General features: G+C 41.8%; 1 protein-coding gene across 1 annotated transcript in view; it reads right to left on the bottom strand.

Annotated features, from left to right (window-relative positions):
* The window catches only part of LOC126266671 (uncharacterized), a 175,659-nt gene that overhangs the window by 66,320 nt on the left and 88,622 nt on the right, over nt 1-20,717 (bottom strand). The window contains exon 3 of the mRNA XM_049971095.1: nt 3,564-3,687. Coding sequence (XP_049827052.1) covers nt 3,564-3,687 — 124 coding nt within the window. The remainder of the gene's footprint in view (nt 1-3,563; nt 3,688-20,717) is intronic.

The raw sequence follows: 20,717 nt of genomic DNA, 5'->3' as shown, positions 1-20,717 counted from the left end.
CGGAGCGTGAAACGTCAGATCCCGTAATCGGGCAGGCACGTTAGAAAATTTAAAAGGGAAATGGATGGGTAAAAGTTTGATATAGTGAGATTTAGTGAAGCTCGGTGGCAGGAGGAACAAGACTTCTGATCCAGTGAATACAGGGTTATAAACACAAAATCAATAGCGGTAATGCAAGTGTAGGTTTAATAATGAATAAGAAAATAGGAGCGCGGATGAGTTAGTGTGAACAGCATAGTGAACGCATTATTGTAGCCAAGATAGACATAAAGCTCACGCCTAGCACAGTAGCAGAAACTTTATATGCCAACTAGCTCAGCAGATGATGAAGAGATTAAATAAGTGTATGGAGCGACTAAAGAAATTATTCAGATAGTGAAGGGAGACGAAAAGTTTATTGTCATGGGGGACTGGAATTCTATTGTAGGAAAAGGAGGAGAAGGATTGTGCGTAAGGAATGAAAGAGGAAGCCGCCTGGTAGAACTTCGCAATAAGCATAACTTAATCATAGCTAAAACTTAATTTAAGAATCATGAAAGAAGGTTGTATACGTGGAAGAGACCTGGAGACACTGGAAGGTTTTAGATAGATTATGTTATGGTAGGACAGAGATTTAGGAACCAGGTATTAAATTGTAAGACATTTCCAGAGGCAGATGTGGACACTGACCACAGTTTATTGGTTACGAACTGTAGGTTAAAACTGAAGAATCTGCCAAGAGGTAGGAATTTAAGGATATGGGACCTGGATTAACTGAAAGAACCAGAGGTTGTAGAGAATTTCAGAGAGAGCATTATGGGACAAATGACAAAAACAGGGGAAAGAAATACAGTAAAAGTAGAATGGGTAGCTTTGACAAATGACGTAGTGAAGGCAGCAGAGGATCAGATAAGTAAAAAAGACGAGGGCTAGTAGAAATTCTTGGGTAACAGAAGAGATATTGAATTTAACTGATGAAAGGAGAAAATATAAAAGGGATACAAGCGTCTCAAGAATGAGATATACAGGATGTGCAAGCTGGCTAAGCAAGAATGGCTGGAGGACAAATGTAAGGATGTCGCGGAATGTATCACTAGGGGTAAAACAGATTGCCGCCTACAGGAAAATTAAACAGTCATTTGGAGAAAAGAGAACCAGCTGCAAGAATATTAAGAGTTTAGATGGAAAACGAGTTCTAAGCAAAGAAGAGAAAGCAGAAAGTTGGAAGGAGTACATGGAAGTTCTATACAAGGGTGATTTCTTGAGGGCAATATTATGAAAATGGATTAGGACGTAGATGAAGATATATGGGAGATATGATGCTGCGAGAACAATCTGACAGAGCACTGAAAGTCGTAAGTCGAAACAAGGCCCCCGGAGTAGACAACATTCCATTTGAACTACTGACACGGTTGGGAGAGTCAGCCATGACAAAGCTCTACCATCTAGTTAGCAAGATGTATGAGACAGGCGAAATACCCTAGCTTCAAGAAGAATATAATAATTCCAATCCCAAAGAAAGCAGGTCTTGAGAGGTATCAAGATTACCGTACTATCAGTTTAATAAGTCACGGTTGCAGAACAGTAACACGAATTCTTTACAGACGAATGGAAAAATGGTAGAATCCGACCTCGGGGAAGAATAGTTTGGATTCCTTAGAAATGCTGGAAAATACGAGGCAATACTGAGCCTACGACTTACCTTAGAAGATATATTAAGGAAAAGCAAGTTATGAGCACTTGTTCATTAGAAGAGTTGTGTTTCAAAATAGCGAATATGAACAGTTGCTCATAGATCTTAAGTTACACGTTTTAGGGCACATGTTTACTGGACTTTTTTTCTTGTTTTAGTCCATACTACCACTTCCTAAAATATGGAACACAAAGAGCTTGCAGTAGAAGAGATTTGGTTCACAGCATCGAAGATCAAGAATTGCTCATAGCTCTTAAGGTATGCGTTTTAGACCCCATGGTTACTTGACCCTTTGTTTCGATTGATTATTCCTGTCATAACCTTGAATATTGATAATCACTTCTGAAACACCCTGTTTACTTCCATTGTAGGTGGCATGGACGTGTATATGCGGGTGCCAGCTGCGTGCTGAGCAGCACGAACTATCGCTGCTAATCGACTTCTGAAAAAAATCCACAGAAAAGGACCGAATGTGAAACTCACTATTAATAGCGGAACTGTGACTGTGAGACCGCGTAGTCAATCTGCTCAGATTTATTTGTATTTCTGGCTGCTTTGCGTGTGAAGTTGTTGTATGAAGTGAGAACTGAGAGTTGTAGGTTCGTTAGTTAAGTAAATGTGGACTTGATGGCAGGTTTAAATGTGTGCTTAAGGAAATGAAGAAGACTTGCTTTCGAATTTTGATCAATTTCTAATGACAGAAGCACCAACATTACCATCCAATATGTATTATGAGATAACTGCAGGACAGCAGGCTACTAGAGTTTACGCAGACTTTGGAACATACGTATAGGCGTCGTTTTTATCAGCGCTGCTTTTCCGAAGTCTAAACAGTATGTACATTTAAAGAGAAAAGGGATGGTGAGCGGACGCCGAACTGAGGTAGGTGGATTTTTGCAATTGAACAGTGCACAGTACGAAGAACGAACTAAAATTTAACTCAACCCTCCGCACCCAGTATATACAGAGAGTCCCAGGACGTTGCGACGAACTTCGAGAGGTTGTAGAGGATGTCTTGCGGAACAAATCGAGGATAGAAACCCATGTCCAGAGACGTCCTCCAACGACGCTACGTAGCGTCGAAGCTATAGGGGCTGTCGCCTACCACTAGGCAACCACTTCGGCAGCAAACGTGACTTCCACGCACACGGACACAGGCGGCATGTCTCACAATGTTGTTGGTTATTCTGTGACCACGACTGACTGCCATGATCGCCAGTTGAGACGGTGGAGCTAGCTGCAGCGTAAGAAGCCCTGTCTCATACGAATGTGATGCTCCATTGCCTTGGTGGATGACAGTTTCGGACACGGCACTGGTTTTCATCTGCAGTTTACTCTTCTCCTGCACACAGAAAAACATTTAAGATTTTAGATGGTTCCAGGACAAAAATAAACTGTGGATGAAAATCCGTGTCTGAAAGGGTCATCCGCCAAGGCAACAGAGCATCGCATTCATAGGAGACGAGGCCTTTCTACGCAGCAGCTAGTTCCATCTTCTCCACTGGCGATCGTGGCATTCAGTCGCTAAGACTAACAAATAACATTGGAAGACGTTCCGCCTACGGTCCATCGGCGTCAAAGAGGTGGTTTAACGGAAGACCCTGGGGACAGTCCCTTCGACGCTCTGTAGCGTGGTTGGATGACGTTTCCGGCATTGGTTCCTATCCTCGATTTGTTCCTCAACGTACTCTTTACAAACCCTCGTAGTTTGTTGCAACTTTTCTGCTACACCCTGCATATAATCACAGTGGTGTATATCTTATGGTGATGAATCAAAATGTTCATATCACTAGATTATAATGGTCAAAAGCAGTGTCTTAATTGTTATAATTATGAGTAGTCCACTTAAGATACAAAACCATTCACGTCAAACGCACACTATTTCACTTACCCACGTGTAGTAGTAAAATGCTGTAATTGGTTTTCGTCTGTCATCTTCAATGTATACCGACAAGCCAGCGAGGAAAGCTGGCCAAAATAATGCGGTTGACCCGTGATAGCCGCCAAGTAAATATCTGAAACAAGAAAATAAGTTTTTAACATCACAAACTGGTAATTAAGCAGTAGAAGACAGTTTTGGCGTATGGTAGATATGCAACCTCCAGAAGCGTCAACGCAAGTAGGAGCTGTAAAGGAGCGCTAGCCATAAAGTTTTAACTATCAAATCGAACAAATAATGTGACAAACTAACTGTTTTATTTCAACGTACAATGATGGTACACACTGAAATACTTGCGCCACAGAACCTTGGCACGTCGCTGTAGAAGCACAATGGCTTTGTCAATCGATTAGGAGAAATATCGTCGGGTACTTAGTTTACTGCAGCGGCAGAAATTCTGCAGCTTTGTTAGGCCGAAGGTGATGACTTCTTTGTCTGTCTGTATTTGCCTAGCACAGGTACAACATTTGCGCTACTGCTGAAAACTAATTACCTGACGATATTCCTCTTTATCAATGGACAGCGGCGTTATGTTCTGGCTTTTCTAGTGACTTGTTTCGGTACTGTGCATCGAGGACTGCAGACCCGAGGACGAACGAAAGAATTGAAAGTTCCTGGCAGATTAAAACTGTGTGCCGAACCGAGACTCGAACTCGGGACCTTTGCCTTTCGGGGGTCAGTGCTCCACAAACTGAGCTACTGAAGCACGATTCACGCTCCGTCCTCACAGTTTTACTTTTGCCAGTACCTCGTCTCCTACCTTCCAAACTTTACAGCTCTCCTGCGAACCATGCAGAACTAGCACTCCTGAAAGAAAGGATATGGCGGAGACATGGCTTAGCCACAACCTGGGGGATGTTTCCAAAATGAGATTTTCACTCTGCAGTGGAGTGAACGCTGATATGAAACTTCCTGGCAGAAGTAAAGTTGTGAGGACGGGGCGTGAGTCTTGCTTGGGTAGCTCAGTTGGTAGAGTACTTGCCCGCGGAAGGCAAAGATCCCGAGTTCGAGTCTCGGTCCGGCACACAGTTTTAATCTGCCAGGAAGTTTCATATCAGCGCACACTCCGTTGCAGAGTGAAAATCTAATTCTGGAAACGAAATAATTAATTATATCGCTTAATTGTTTAGATGTGGTAATTAAAACTTTCCGGTTATCCCACTCATGTACCTCAACGAGTCAGAATCTTTCAGGATCATTAATCTTAAGACATTTACTAGCGAGGCGCTAGGAGCCAACAGAGCTTACCATTGTGTACCATCGCATATGAATCAATTAAATGTTATTTACACTACTAGTAGTATATCGGTTGCCTGGCGGAGGGCATGGCGACGAAAGGCGGGTACAGGTGTCGCATTCATACCACGGTTCGTCTCCTTGGCATGCCCACTCTAGCAAGTGGCAACACACAGTCCACAAAAAAAGAGACGCACCACGAAAGAATTATCCGGATGGGACGGAAATCCGTAGAATGTACTCTTACAGACAAAAAAATGATTAGACTTTCACAAAAATTGGACGGTTCATTCAAGAGAAAGAGCTTCAGAAGTTGAGCAAGGTAATTTCGGATTGGTCCACCTATGGCCATTATCCAAGCAGTTACGTATTCGGCTTGACATTGCCTATTGAAATTGTTGGATGTCCCCCTGAGAGATATCGTGCCAGATTCGGTCCAACTGGCAATTTTTTTTTATTTATGTCAATAGTCTTCTGACTCGTTTGATGCAGCCCACTACAAATTCCTATACTCTGCCAACCTTTTCATCTCAGAGTACCATTTGCAACATACATTCTCAGTTATTTGCTGATTGTATTCAAATCTCTGTCATCCTCTACAGTTTTTCTACAGCTCTCTCCTGTACCATAGAAGTAATTCCAGATGTCATATTATCCTGTCCGTTCTTGTTGTAAGTGTTTTCCATGCAAATGTTCCTTTCTTCGTCTATTCTCTGGAGAATCTCCTCACTCCTTCCCTTACCAGTCCACCTAATTTTCAACATTCTTCTGCAGCACCACATCTCAAATGCTTCGCTCTTCTGTGCGTTTTCCCACCGACCGAGTACCATCACTGTACAATGCTTTGCTTCCAAGCGCTAGACTGTTTTTCATGTCCTCCTTGCGCTGTTGTCACGCGTTATTCTGCTATCTACGTATATTGTGATCACCAGTTCCGATGTTAAGTTCTTTGCTGTTCTCATTTCAGCTACTCTTCACTGGTTTCATCTTTCTTCGATTTACTCTCAGTCCATATTCTATGCTCATTACACAGTGCTTTCCCTTCAACACATCCTGTAATTCTTCTTCATTTCCACTGAGCATAGAAATGCCATCAGCTCATCTAATCACTGACGTCCTTTCACCACGAATTTTAAACCTATTCTGTAATCTTTATTTTATTTATTTATTTATTTATTTATTTATGCATTTATTTTACCTGGCAAGATTAGGGCCTTCAGGCCCTCTCTTACACCTAACCAGGCATACTCAGGTTGAACGAGTTACAGTTTCTACTTAACATTAAGGACATATAGCCTATTATGCAGTATTGATGTTAAAGAAAAAAATAGATATTATAACAGTAGTACAATGATAATTATAACAATAAAAATAATTATAACAATCGGTAATAATAATAATAATAATAATAATAGTAATAATAATGATAATAATAATAGTAATAATAGTAATAATAATAATAGTAATAATAATAATAATAATAATGACTATGTATATGAAAGTAAACATACTTTTCTTTTCTGAATGTCAGTCCCATTGTTAGTTGGGAATTTTCTCGTTATGTTCTTGCAGCTTGTGAGTTATTCTCATCGAGCAGAGACATAAGACGATAGAATGGGGTGAAAGAGATATATAAGAGGTAGATAGGTTAGAGGAAGAGAAATAGAACGGTAAAATTCGAAGCTGTGATGGAGAGGAGAAAGAAAGAGATGGGAGGGGCACAAGAATGGTGGTTATACCGTCCCTAATATGTAAGCTTTGAGTTCCCTCTTGAATGTTGAGTAGTTCTGGATAAGACGCAGATCACAGGGGAGCGCGTTCCATAGTCGTATGGCTGAGATGGAGAATGACACGGAGAAAGATTTTGTGTTATGTAAAGGTACAGCCAAGATGATAGACGTATCCGATCTGGTGTTGCGATTGTGGAATGATGATAGGTGTTTAATGTGAGAAGATAAGTATTGGGGGCACCAGTGGCTAAGAAATCGATGAAGTAAGCACATCGTGTGGAGATCGCGTGCCGTATGTGGGCGTATCCAACCTAGCTGGGAGTATGAAGGACTGATATGATCATACAACCGAATATTGCACACGTATCTAACGCAAGCATTCATCACTAGCTCGAGGCATCTAGAATTTTCACTATTTGTGCCGTGTTGAACTACATCGCAGTAGTAAAGATTAGGCAAGACTAGTGTTTGGACTAATTTTTGTTTAACATGGGTTGGAAATATTTTTCTAAACTTTTGAATTGCATGTAGGGAGGAGAGCGATTTCCGGCAAGCTGTGACTGTTTGTTCTTCCCAGTTTAGGTGTTCATCCAAGATTATTCCAAGGTCTTTTACTGTTTTTTGGTATGGTAGTTGGGTACCATTGAGGAGTATTTTAGGGACTGTTTCGCGAAAGTACCGGCTGATTAACTTTGGATGAGATATAAGTATGACCTGGGATTTCTTGGGGTTTAGTTTCAGACCTAGGTTCTGTGCCCATCGAGAAACAGATCTGCGTTCATACTCGCTACTGCGCCAGCAATGTTTTTGGGGCTTGCACTTATGTACAGTTGGATGTCGTCGGCATAAAGATGGTAGTTGCAGGAGTGAATCACTGAAGAAATATCATTAATGTACAGTGAGAAGAGTAGTGGACCAAGGACGGAGCCTTGGGGAACTCCAGAGCGCACGCTTTTCCATGATGACTTTTCCGACCCACAAATGACTTGTTGACTTCTGTTTTTGAGGTAGCTGTCGAACCATTGTATTGCGCTGTTTGAGAAATTCAGCTGTTTCATTTTAATTAGTAATATATCGAAGTCAACTGTGTCAAAAGCCTTGCTAAAGTCAAGCAGTGTTAGGATAGTAGCTTCACGTCTGTCCATAGCATGTTTAATGTCATCAGTTACTTTGATTAATGCGGTTGCTGTACTATGGTGCTTTCGAAAGCCTGACTGATATTCGTCATGGATGTTATGAGTTTTGAGGTAATCCGTCAGTTGTTCATGGACGATGTGCTCTAGGGCTTTAGAAATTGCAGGTAGTATGCTGATCGGCCTGTAGTCACCTGGCGACTTAGGGTTCTCAGTCTTGGGTATAGGCTTAATTAAACTTTGCTTCCACTCAGTAGGATATGTACTACTGACAAGAGACAGGTTGAAGATGTCTGTGATAACTGGAATAATAGTGTCTACGACGTTCTTAATCATGCCAATGCTCACTCCATCATTTCCTACTGCCTCGGAAGAGATTCTCATAATTGCCTTGTGTACTGTGCCGGTAGTGACATGTTTTAGGAAAAACTTGTCTCTCGAGAGATTGATATCTTGGGGCTGGTAATTTGTCGCTGCGTGGCAGTTTGCAGCTGTTGAGAAGAAATCGTTTAATTCTTCTGCAGACGCTTGATAAACAGCGTCAGATCTTCGCTTCCCTATACCGAAACTGCGCAGCTTTTTCCACAGTGCAGCAGGTTTTGATATGCCGCATACGACAGAGCGGGCATGTCTGATTTTGGCATTCCTCACGCTTTGCTTGGTTCTGTTTCGGAGTTTCCTATAAGCTTCGTACGCCTCGGGAGTTGGGTTACGCTTGAAGGCCCTATGTGCAGCATCACGTTTATTCATTCACTGACGTAATGCAGTGGTGAGCCACGGAGCGGGAGATCTCTTTACCTTAACAGTGCGTTGAGGAGCATGTTTATCATACAGTGCAATAATTTTGCGACATAATTGCCGAATTTTTTCGTCTAAAGTCGGTTCCTCGTTTATATCATGCCAAGGGATGTCTGAGCAATCCTTTTGAAGAGCGTCATGGTTAAAAATTTTTAAGTTTCTGTAGGTTACCAGGTGAGATTTTTCTTTGGTAGTATGCATTGAGTAATTGAAAAATATCACGTCATGAGCAGAGAGTCCCGGAGCGGATGTCTGATTGGCGCGGATTATTTTATCTGGTCGCTTTGTTGCTATTATATCTATGATTGTGTGGCTGTGTGGCGTGTGATGAGTTGGGTCCAGTAGTGTTAAACTCATATCATTGGAGTGGAACAGTCGCCTTAGTTTTTCGGCAGAGGGAGATTTTAACTGTAAGTCGGTCACGAGTGAGGACAGGGCAGACTGAAAGGAGGACACGGCACCGACGTTTGGAGGTTTATAGATTACTCCAATTAGCAGTTTCTGATTTGATGTATTTATTTCGAAAAACAAGAACTCTGCTTCTCCTTCGCCCTTTGCATCCGATGTGCATAGCACAGTAGGTGTCAGATCAGAGCGAACATAGGCACCCACACCACCCCCGCGTCGTGTTTCACGATCTGCCCTTAGGAGAGAGTAACCAGCGATTCGGATAGCGTCGGAAGAAATGTTTGGTTTCAACCAAGTTTCAGAGACGAGGATAATGTGGAACAGCGATTGGCAGAACAGGTCACAGAACTCGTCGAAGTGAGCCGTTAGAGACTGCGCGTTCGCGTGGGCCACAAAGAGCCCGCCGCCTGATCCGGTCCGTCCCATTGTGGCCGCCTGTAGGACCGAGCGCGCTCCGTTTACGTGCTGGCCGGAAGAGGGACAAAAGCTGGATTTCGCGGGGGAAGACATATTTACAGGTGTGTCCAAGGTCGTGACTGACTCAAGCGTCTGTGGACTAAAGATGAAAAACACGCTGGAAGTATCGAAGAAGGGAGTCAAAAGAAAGATGGAAAGTGGCAGTAGTAGTTACGAAAAAGATAGTAGTAGTAATAGTGGTAGTGGCGAAGATGGAAATAACAGATATAGAAAGGCGGTTGTAAGGAGATTCCTGTTAATGGAGGATGTTAATTCCCATTTGACTGACAATATGAATATACATGAGCACTTATGATAGACAAATAATGAAACAATATTTTTGTGAAACAATTGACTGATTTTAAATAGAGTACTTACGGTACTTATAGAAATAACGGAGCAGTATTTAAGCTAAAAAAATGAAAAGAAAGAATAAAAAATTAACTTATATTAGACAGATTACAATATGAGACTTTGTGTCTCGCGAGATTTCGCTCAGTCTTTCAGCTCGAACATGTTTGTCACCGTTTTCCTCCCTCCTTCCGTCTTGATTACGATCCTGCCATCCTGGGTCCATACATTTTGAAGGCCAAACTGTGTGATCGCAGCGTTCAAAACTTTTAGTCTTCATTGCTTCTTCGATTTATGGTTTGAACAGCAAGGGCGAGAAACTACAACCCTGTCTTATACCCTTTTTAATCCGAACACATCGCTCTTGGTCTTACAGAATTATTGTTAGCTCTTGGTCCTTGCACATATTTTATATTACCCGTCTTTCCCCATAGCTTATACCTATTCTTCCCAGAATTTCGAACATCTTGCACAGTTTGACATTGTCGAACACTTTTTCCAGGACGACAAATACCGTGATCGTGTCGATTTTTCTTCAGTTTCGCTTCCATTATAAAGCGGAATCTCACAATTGCCTCTATGCGTTCAATGTATTCTTTCCACCTATCCGCTCCCATCTAGAGGCATTTAACAGTGGAATTCCCATTTCAATCTTAACGTTATCATCCTTGCTTTTAATTTCAAAGAATATTGTTTGGACTCTTCTGAATGCTGAGTCAGTCCTGCCGACAATCATTTCTTTCTCGATTTCTTCACAGTTTTCTTGCAACCATTCAGTCTTAGCTTCGTTGCACTTCCCATTTATTTCATTCTTAACAGACTTCTATTTCTGTATTCCTGAATTTTCCTAATCGTGTTTACCTCCTTCTTTCGTCGATTGACTGAAGCGTGTCTTCTGTTCCCATGGTTTCATCATAGTTAACTTCCATCTACCCATGTATTTCCTTCCGGCTTCTGTGATTGCCCTTTTTAGAGATGTCCATTTCTCTTCAACTGAGTTGCCAACAGAACCATTCATTATCACAGTATCTATATCCTCAGGTAAATTCACGCGTACCTCTTCAATGCTTAATAATTTCGTATCCCACTTCTGCACACATTGATTCTGCATGGTTAGTGTCTTAAACCTCAGCCTACTCTTCATCATTACTAAATTGTGATCTAAGCTTATATCTGCCCCTGGATACGCCTTACAATCCAATATCTGATTTCGGAATCTCGGCCTGACCATGATGTAGTCTAATTGAAATCTTCTCGCATCTCCTGGCCTTTCCCACGTATCCCTCTTCCTCATGTGATTCTTGAACAAAGTATTCGCAATAAGTGACCGAAAATTATTGCAGGACTGAGTCTCGTTCCTATCTCATTCTAACTACCAATCCCACGCCTTCCCGTAACCCTTTCTTCTACTTGTTCCCCTACAACTGCATTCCAATCATATATTATTGTTGGATTTTCATCTCCCTTTGCGTACTGAATTACCCAGTCAATATCCTCATACGCTTTTTCTCCATCTTCATCTTTTGCTTGCGACGTCGGCTTGCATACCTGAACTAATGTTGCCGGTGTTGATTTGCTGTCGATTCTGATGAGAACAAGCTTATTACTGAACCATCAATAGTAAGTCACTGTCTGCACTACATTCCTACCCGCAACGATCATGCTCCCGCTATACCATTTTCTCTGTTGATATTACCCTATACTCATCTGACCAGAAACCCTTCTCTTCTTTCCATTTCACTTCACGAAATCACACTATATCTAGATGTAGCCCTAACTTTTCCATCATTTTTTATTTCGTTATCAAGGTCAACTTCTGACATTCCACGTCCCGCATCGTAGAAAATGATCCTTGCGTTGACTATGTCAATATATTTCTCCTAGTCCCAGAGATACGAACGGGTGACTAGTGCGGAATCTTTCGCCAGTGGAGAGACGGACAGATAAACATGACACTTTTGAGTTACAGGTCACATGTCCTGCGGATGCACATTATGTGTCTTTAACGCAGTGATTTCCATCGCCTTCTCCATAGGGCATTATCTTGCTAAAGTGTAAGCCCAGGTTGGCTTGCCATGAAGAGCGACAAAACGTGGCGTAGAATATCGTCGACGTACCGCCTTCCTGTAAGGGTACCGCGTACTACAACAAAAGGGCTTCTGCTATAAAATGAAATGGCACACCATTGCATCACTCCTAGTTGTCGGACTGTACGGCGGAAGGCAGTCAGATCGGTATCCCATCGCTGTCTGGGGTGTCTACAGACACGCCTTCGGCCTGGAATCTCAATGAATGGAGAAGAACCGTCTTCAGTGATGAGTCTCGGTTCGAACTCAGCCCCGATGACCATCAAAGATTTTTCTGGACACGCCCCAGACAACTGTGGGATACCATGTCGCATGTCGGCCGGCATACGGCCCGACAACTAGGAGTGATGATCTGGAGTGCCATTTGTTTTCATAGCAGGATCCCTTTGGTTGCCATCCGCAGTAAGCCTACAGCACCCCATGACGAAAAGCACCGCTTTTATTTGGACCTTCTCGATCTCTTCTGTCAGTCCTATTTGGTAAGGATTCCATATTGGTGAACTAAAAAACTGGTAAACAAAAGTCTTATAAGTCACTTATTTTGTGGATTACATTTCCTTAAGATTCTTCCTACGAATCTCAGTCGGGCTTTCGCTCTCCCTATGCTCATAAATTAAGGATAATGCTGATACATGGCCGGCGGTTTGCGGGTTTGTGGGTTTAAATCAATTTGGGGTATGACTATACGACTGTGGTCGTCGTACGGTGGCGCTGGGAGCAGTCCACATACGCAGAGGTGTGTTGGTGCATGTCAGAGTACGGTGCAGCAAGTAAGTGTGCAGACGTTTTCATACATGCTAATGGTGACTGTGTGTTGAAAATGGCTCAAAGAGCACATATTGATGACGTTCTGAGGGGTAGAATACTAGGGCGACTGGAGGCTGGTCGAAGACGGCAGGTCATAGAACGGGCCCTCCGTGTGCCACAAGGTGTGGTCTCAAGATCATGGCAACGATTCTAGTAGACAGGAAACACGTCCAGGCGCTACAGTACGGGACGTCCACAAAGTACAACACCACAAGAAGACCGATATCTCACCATCAGTCCCCGCAGATGGCCACAGAGTACTGCAGGTAGTCTTACCGCAGCCAGTGGAACAGTTGTCTCTAGACACACAGTCTACAGACGACCAAACAGACATGGTTTATTCGCCCGGGGACCTGCAAGGAGCATTCCACTGACCCCTGGTCACAGAAGAGCCCGTAAAGCCTGGTGCCAAGAACACAGTACATGGTCATTGGAGCAGTGGTCCCACGTTATGTTCATGGACGGGTCCAGGCATAGTCCGAACAGATGATTTAGCTAAACACAAGGAATACTGTAAAATACTAAAAAAAGTAATTCAGACATCTAAACAAATACACTACGAGAAGAAGATAGCAATGTCAGGGAACAAAATAAAAACAATATGGGATATAGTGAAAGAGGAGACTGGTAGAACCAGAAAAGAAAAGGAGCAAATAGCACTAAGGGTAGATGACACATTAGTAACCGATGGGCATAGTGTGGCAAATCTATTTAACAAGAACTTTATGTCCGTTACTGTTAGAATGGTATTGTCAGGATCAGTAAATAATGCCCTTGAATATCTGAATCTAGCCTCTACAAATAGCTTCAGGTACATGAATATGTGACTCACATCACCAAAATAAAATCCTTAAAAACAAAGCATTCTAGTGGTTACGATGAAATATCAACAAAGTTAATTAAGGCATGTTCTTGTGAGTTTAGTACAATTCTAAGTTACTTGTGTAACCAGTCACTTATAACTGGGACATTTCCTGACTGGCTGAAATATGCAGATGTTAAGCCTCTATTCAAGAAAGGGGATAAAGAGATGCCATCAAACTACAGACCGATTTCACTTTTGCCAGCATTCTCAAAAATTTTAGAAAAAGTAACCTACAGGCAGCTTCTCAACCATCTGACCACAATTAACATATGATCAAGAACACAGTTTGGATTTCTGAAGGATTCTGATATAGAAAAGGCTATTTACACCTACAGTGAAAATGTACTTAATTCATTAAACAACAAGTTACAAGCAGCAGGTATTTTCTGTGATTTGTCAAAGACATTCGATTGTGTAAACCACAACATCCTTTTAAATAAATTAGAATTCTATGGTGTCACGGGCAGTGCTGCAAAATGGTTCAAGTCATACCTCGCTAACAGGAAACAAAGGGTGTCAGTGCAAGAGACTAGTGAATTAAGTCATCAGTAATCATCAGAATGGGAAGAAATTACATGTGGTGTCCCACAAGGATTTATCTTAGGGCCATTGCTTTTTCTTGTGTACATTAATGATCTCTCATCAGTTACACTGCCAGAAGCAGAGTTCGTTTTGTTTGCAGATGACACAAGTATTGCAATAAATAGTATGTCGAGTGTAGTTCTAGAAAGATCTGCTAATGATATTTTCATGGATATTAATAAATGGTTTAAAGCCAACACACTGACATTAAACTTCGAAAAGACTCACTATATGCAACTCAGAACCTGTAAGAGGTTTCCACCCAGCATATGCATAAAGTACGAAGAAGAGCAGAGAGAAGAGGTTGACAGTCTTAAATTCCTGGGATTACAACTTGATAATAAATTCAGTTGGGAGGAGCACGCCACAGAACTGCAGAAACTCCTTAACAAATTTGTATTTGCAATTCGAGTGTTAGCAGACATAGGCGACATAAAAGTGAGAAAGCTTGCATACTTTGCCTACTTTCATTCCATAATGTCATATGGTATAATATTTTGGGGTAACTCTTCAAGCCAAACAAAAGTTTTCAGAGTCCAAAAGCGTGTAATACGTATTATTTGTGGAGTAAGCTCACGAACGTCTTGTAGAAACCTCTTCAAAGAACTGGGTATACTAACTACTGCCTCTCAGTATATTTACTCCTTAATGAAATTTGTCCTAAATAATATATCTCTTTTTCCAACAAACAGCTCGGTTCATACATACAATACCAGGCAGGAACAAAAATGATCTGCACAAGGACTTAAAAGCACTTACTTTAGTTCAAAAAGGGGTCCACTACTCAGTAACACTCAACTTCAATAAAATTTTTTGTTACAAATAGAGATCAGTTTAAAAGGAGCCTGAAAGACTTACTAGTGGCCAACTCCTTCTACTCCATTGACGAATTTTTTAATAGAAACAAATGATGTGTTGTATATATTTATACTATTAGTATTGTTATTTCAGCTTAAAAAAATAAAATAAAAAAGGTGACATGTTCCACATCCACGAAGATCTCCTCAACACGGATCTATGGAACGAAAAACTAATCTAATCTAATCTACTCTAATCTAATCTAGGTGATTCTGGCCGGCTTTTCATCTGGCATGAACCAGGGACCAGATACCAACCCCTTAATGTTCTTGAAAGAGACCTGTATGGAGGTCGTTGTTTAATGGTGTGGGGTGGGATTATGATTGGTGCACGTACACCCAAGCATGTCTTTGACGGAGGAACTGAACAGTTCAGGTTTTTCGGGACGTCGTTTTGCACCAGTATGTCCGCCTTTTCAGGGGTGCTGTGGGTCCCACCTCACTCCTGATGGATGATAACGCTCGGTTCCACAGAGCTGTCGTCGTGGATGGGTACCTTGAAACAGAAGATATCAGGCGAATGGAGTGGCCTGCCTGTCCTCCAGACCTAAACCCCATCGAGCACGCCTGGAATGCTCTCGGTCGACGTATCGCTGCACGTATTCAAACCCCTAGGACACTTTTGGAGCTCCGACAGGCACTGGTGCAAGAATGGGAGGCTATACCCCAGCAGATGCTCGACGATCTGATCCAGAGTATGCCAACCCGTTGTGCGGCCTGTGTACGTGTCGCGTTGTGATCATATCCAATATTGATGTCGGGGTATATGCGCAGGAAACAGTGGCACTTTGTAGCACATGTGGATCGGGCGGTTTTCTCAACTTATCACCAATACCGTGGACTTACAGACCTGTGTCGTGTGTGTTCCCTATGTGCCTATGCTATTATCGCCAGTTTTGTGTAGTGGCACGTTGTGTGGCACCACATTATGCAGTCATTCTTAATTTATGAGCATGAGTGTATATTGTTTAGGTCGTTCTGGATAGTTACTTCAGGATATTTAACGATAGATACTGTTTTCAGCAATTTGTTATCAATAGTCTAGTTATAGATTAGTGGATTTCTTTTACTGCGTATGCGCAATACGTTACATTAATTTACATCCAGGGTCAACATCCAGAGATTTGCACCATTTATCAGTCTTCTGTAGGTTATTTTGCAAATCGATACTCTCTTATAGCGTTGCTACTCTATTATACACATCCATATCATGTGTGAACAGTCTTAAGGTGTTTCCGACGCTTGCCACTAGATACATAGTAAACAGTAATGGTCCCACTACACTTCCTTGAGGTGCTCCGGAAATAAGCTTTACATGTTCCACACAGAACGACATGTTGAGATCTATCTGGAATAAAGTCCTGAATCCGCACGCAAATCGGGTCCGATTTTCGGTGAGCAGGTACTTCTTTCCGTAGACGATGGCTTTGGACGGCAACAAATGCCCTCCTAATGTCACGGTACAAGGCTTCAAACTGAGCGCCGTGGTTTACAGCTCTTTTGGACTTCATAGAGGAACAGAGCAAGTTGTATTTCGCAACGTCTCTGTTTGTGGAATCCCTTTTGATTTTTATAGAGGAGACTTTCGTTCTCCAAAAAGTCATCATTTTTAGTATAAAATAATTCTATATATCAGATTGATGTCAACGATATAGGCCTATAATGTAAACTGTCCTACGACTCTTCTTGAAAACGGGAATGATCTGCGTCCTTTTCCAGCTGTTAGGTACCTTTCTTTGTTCCAGCGTATTAGGGTAAACCGCTGCTAAAAGGGGAGCAATTTCTTTCGCATAATCTTTGTAGAACCTTACGGGTGTCACACTTGGACCTGACGCCTTTCCACTACTAATCAACTGTAGTTCTTCTCTACCCCTTGAACGGTTATCTCAATATCTGCCAATCCGAGGTTCATACGATTACTGAAAGCAAGGACCGAGTAACTGTTTTCCGCAAAGAAACAATCTCGGAAGACCGAATTCATCAATTCGGCCTTCTCTCTGTTATCCTCTTCTTAGGCTCCTTTATGGTCACAGAGTGACTGAATAGACAATTTTGACCCGTTTACGAATTTGACGTAAGACCAAAGCTTTTTTTGGGTCTTCAGTCTTCTGACTGGTTTGATGCGGCCCGCCACGAATACCTTTCCTGTGACAAATTCTTTATCTCGGAGTGGCACTTGCAACTTACGTCCTTAGTTATTTGCTGGAAGTATTCCAGTCTTTGTCTTCCTCCACAGTTTTCACCATTCATAGCGTCCTCTAGTACCACAGAAGTTATTCCCTGATGTCTTAATAAATGTCCTTCCATCCTGTTCCTTCTTCTTGTCAGTGTTTTCCACGTATTCCTTTCCTCTCCGATTCTGCACAGAACCTCCTCATTCCTTACCTTACCATTTCACCTGATTTTCTACATTCGTTTGTAGCACCGCATCTCAAATGCTACGATTCTCTTCTCTTCCGATTTTCCCACAGTCAGTGTTTCACTACCCTACAGTACAGTGCTCAAAACGTACATTCTCAAATATTTCTTCCTCACATTAAAGCCTATAAGTGATACTAGCAGATTTCTTTTGGTCAGGGATGCCTTTTTTGCCACTGCTAGTTTACTTCTGATGTTCTCCTTTCTCCATCCGTCACTGGTTATTAGGCTGCCTAGGTAGAAGAATTATTAACTTCATCTACTCATGACCATGAATTGTGATGTTAAGTTTCTCGCTTTTTCTATTTCAGCTGCTTTTCGTTATTTTCGTCTTTCTTCGATTTACTATCTGTCCATATTCTGTATCCATTAGGCTGATCATTACATTCAGCAGCCCATGTAATTCTTCTCCACTTTCACTGAGGATAACAGTGTCAGCAGCTAATCGTTTCAATGATAGCCTTTCACCTTGAATTTTAATTCTACTTCTGAATCTTTCTTTTATTTCCATCATTGCTTCTTCGAAGTATAGATTGAGCAGTAGGGGCGAAAGACTACATCCCTGTCGCACGCCCTTTTTCACCCGAGCACCTAATTTTTGGTTGTCCACTCTTATTCCCTCTTGGCTCTTGTACATTATGTATATTAACCGTCTATCCATATTACTTAAACCTACTTTTCTCAGAATTCCGAACATCATGCACCATTTGACACTGTCGAACGCTTTTTCCAGGTCGACAAATCCTGTGAAAGTGTTTTGATTTTTCTTTAGTCTTGCTTCCATTATCAACCATAACGTCAGAATTGCCACTCTCGTGCCTTCACCTTCCTAAAAACAAACCGATCGTCATCTAGCACATCCTCAATTTTCTTTTCCATTTTGCTGTATATTATTCTTGTCAGCTGTTTGGATGCATGAGCTGTTAAGCTGATTGTGCGATGATTCTCGCACCAGTCGTTTTGTTGCCACCTCCTCCCATGATTTTAGAAATTCTGCTGAAATGTTATCTATCCCTTCTGACTTACTTGAACTTAATTCCTCCAAAGCTCTTTTGAGTTCTGACTCTAATATTGGTTTCCCTATCTCTTCTAAATCTACTCCTGGCTCTGCTTCTATCACATCAGACAAATCTTCCCCCCCCCCCCCTCCCCCATAGAGGCTTTCAATGTATTCTTTCCACTTACCTGCTCTCTTCTCTGCATTTAATAGTGGAATTCTCGCTGCACTCTTAATGTTACCAGTCTTGCTTTTAATGTCGCCGAAGATCGTTTTGACTTGACTCTATGCTGAATCTGTCCAGCCGATAATCGTTTCTTTTTCAGTTTCTTCACATTTTTCATTCACCTACTTTGTCTTAGCTTCCCTGCACTTTCTATTTATTTCCTTCCTCAGCGATTGGTGTTTCTGTTTCCTGAGTTTCTCTGAACATTTTTGTACTTTCTCCTTTCATCGGTAAACTGAAGTATTTCTTCCGTTCGCCACTGTTGTTTCGCAGCTACATTTTTTGTACTTACATCTTTCTTTCCAACTTCTGTGATGGCCCTTTTTAGAGATGTCCATTCCTCTTCAACTGTACTGCCTATTCGGCTTTTCTTCATTGTAGTATAGCCTTAGAGAACTTCAAGAGTAACTCGTCATTCCCTAGTACTTCTGTATCCCACTTCCTTGCGTATTGATTCTTCCTGACTAATGTCTCAAACGTCAGCGTACTATTCATCACCACTATATTATGATCTGAGTCTGTATGTGCTCCTGGGTACGCCTTACAAACCAGTATCTGATTTCGGAATCACTGTCTGACCATGATGTAATCTAACAGAAATCTTATTGTATCATTCGGCATTTTCCAAGTGTACCTCCTCCTCTTGTGATACTAAAATTTATTACAGAACTCAGTTAAACTTTCTCTGCTCTCATTCCTCGCCTCAAGCACATATTCTCCTGTGAAATTTTCTTCTGCTCCTTCCCCTACAACTGCATTCCAGTTCCCCACAACTATTAGATTTTTGTCTCCCTTTACGTACTGTATTACCCTTTCAACATCCTCATATACTCTCTCTCTTCATCTTCAGCTTGCGACGCCTGCATGTGTACTTAAACTATCGTTGTCGGTGTTAGTTTGCTGTATATTCTGGTAAGAACAATCCTATCATTAACTTGTTCACAGTAACAGACTCTCTGGCCTCCCTTCCTATTCATAAAGAATCCTACTCCCGTTATATCACTTTCTACTGCTGTTGATATTATCCTATACTTTTCTGGCGAGAAATGCTTGTCCTCTTTCCATTTCGCATCACTGACCCCTACTATATTTTTATTGAGCGTTTGCATTTCTCTTTTCAGATTTTCTAGTTTCCCTACCACGTTCAATCTTCTGACATTCCACGCCCCGACTCTCGTAGAACGCTATCCTTCCGTTGATTATTCAATCTTTCTCTCATAGTCACCTCTCCTTTGTCAGTGCCCTCCCGGAAATCAGAATGGGGCACTACTCCGGAATCTTTTGCCAATGGAGAGATCATCATGACACTTTTTCAGTTACAGGCCACATGTCTTTTGGATACAGGTTATGTGTCTTTAATGCAATGGTTTCATTGCCTTCTTCATCCTCTTGCTATTGATCATTACTGATTCTTCCGCCATTACGGGCAGTTTCCGACCTCTAGGACAAGAGAGTGCCCTAAACCTCTATACACTCCTCTGCCCTCTTTCACAAGGCCGTTGGCAGAACGAGGGAGACTTCTTATGCCAGAAGTCTTCGGCCGCCAATGCTGATTATTAATCAAAAACTAAACAATGGAGGGTTTCGAACCCAGGGCCGAGGATGTTTTCGTTACTAACCAAAGATGCTAATCCTAGACCACAGGTGAACCTGTTCTGCATTTAACAGTTGAATTTCCATTCCACTCTTAATGTTACTACTCTTGTTCTCATTTTTACCGACGGTTGTTTTGACTTTCCTACATGCTGAGTCAGCCCTTCTCACAGTCATTTCCTTTTTGATTTCTGCATATATTTCATGCAGTCATTTCGTATTATCTTCCCTGCAACTTCTATTTTTTTTATTCCTGAGCGAATTGTATTTCTCTATTGCTGAAGTTCCGTGAACATCTTTGTACTTCCTTCTTTATTGATGAACTGAAGTATTTCTCCTGTTACCCACGGTTTCTTTGGAGTCACCTTTCTTGCACCGTTGTTTTTCTTTGCAACTTTCCTTTTTAGAGATGCCCATACCGCGTCAACTGTACTGCCTACTCCGCTACTCTTTATTGCTCTATCTATAGCCTTTGAGACTTTCAAGCGTATCTCTTCCGAATCCCACTTCTTTGCGTATTGATAATCCCTGACTAGTCTCTTAAACTTCAGCTTATTCTTAT

Source organism: Schistocerca gregaria, chromosome 1, assembly GCF_023897955.1.
Source record: "Schistocerca gregaria isolate iqSchGreg1 chromosome 1, iqSchGreg1.2, whole genome shotgun sequence".
NCBI classification, from domain to species: Eukaryota; Metazoa; Arthropoda; class Insecta; order Orthoptera; family Acrididae; genus Schistocerca; species Schistocerca gregaria.
Note: the sequence above shows the minus strand (reverse complement) of the source record. Positions and strands in the feature narration are given on the sequence as shown.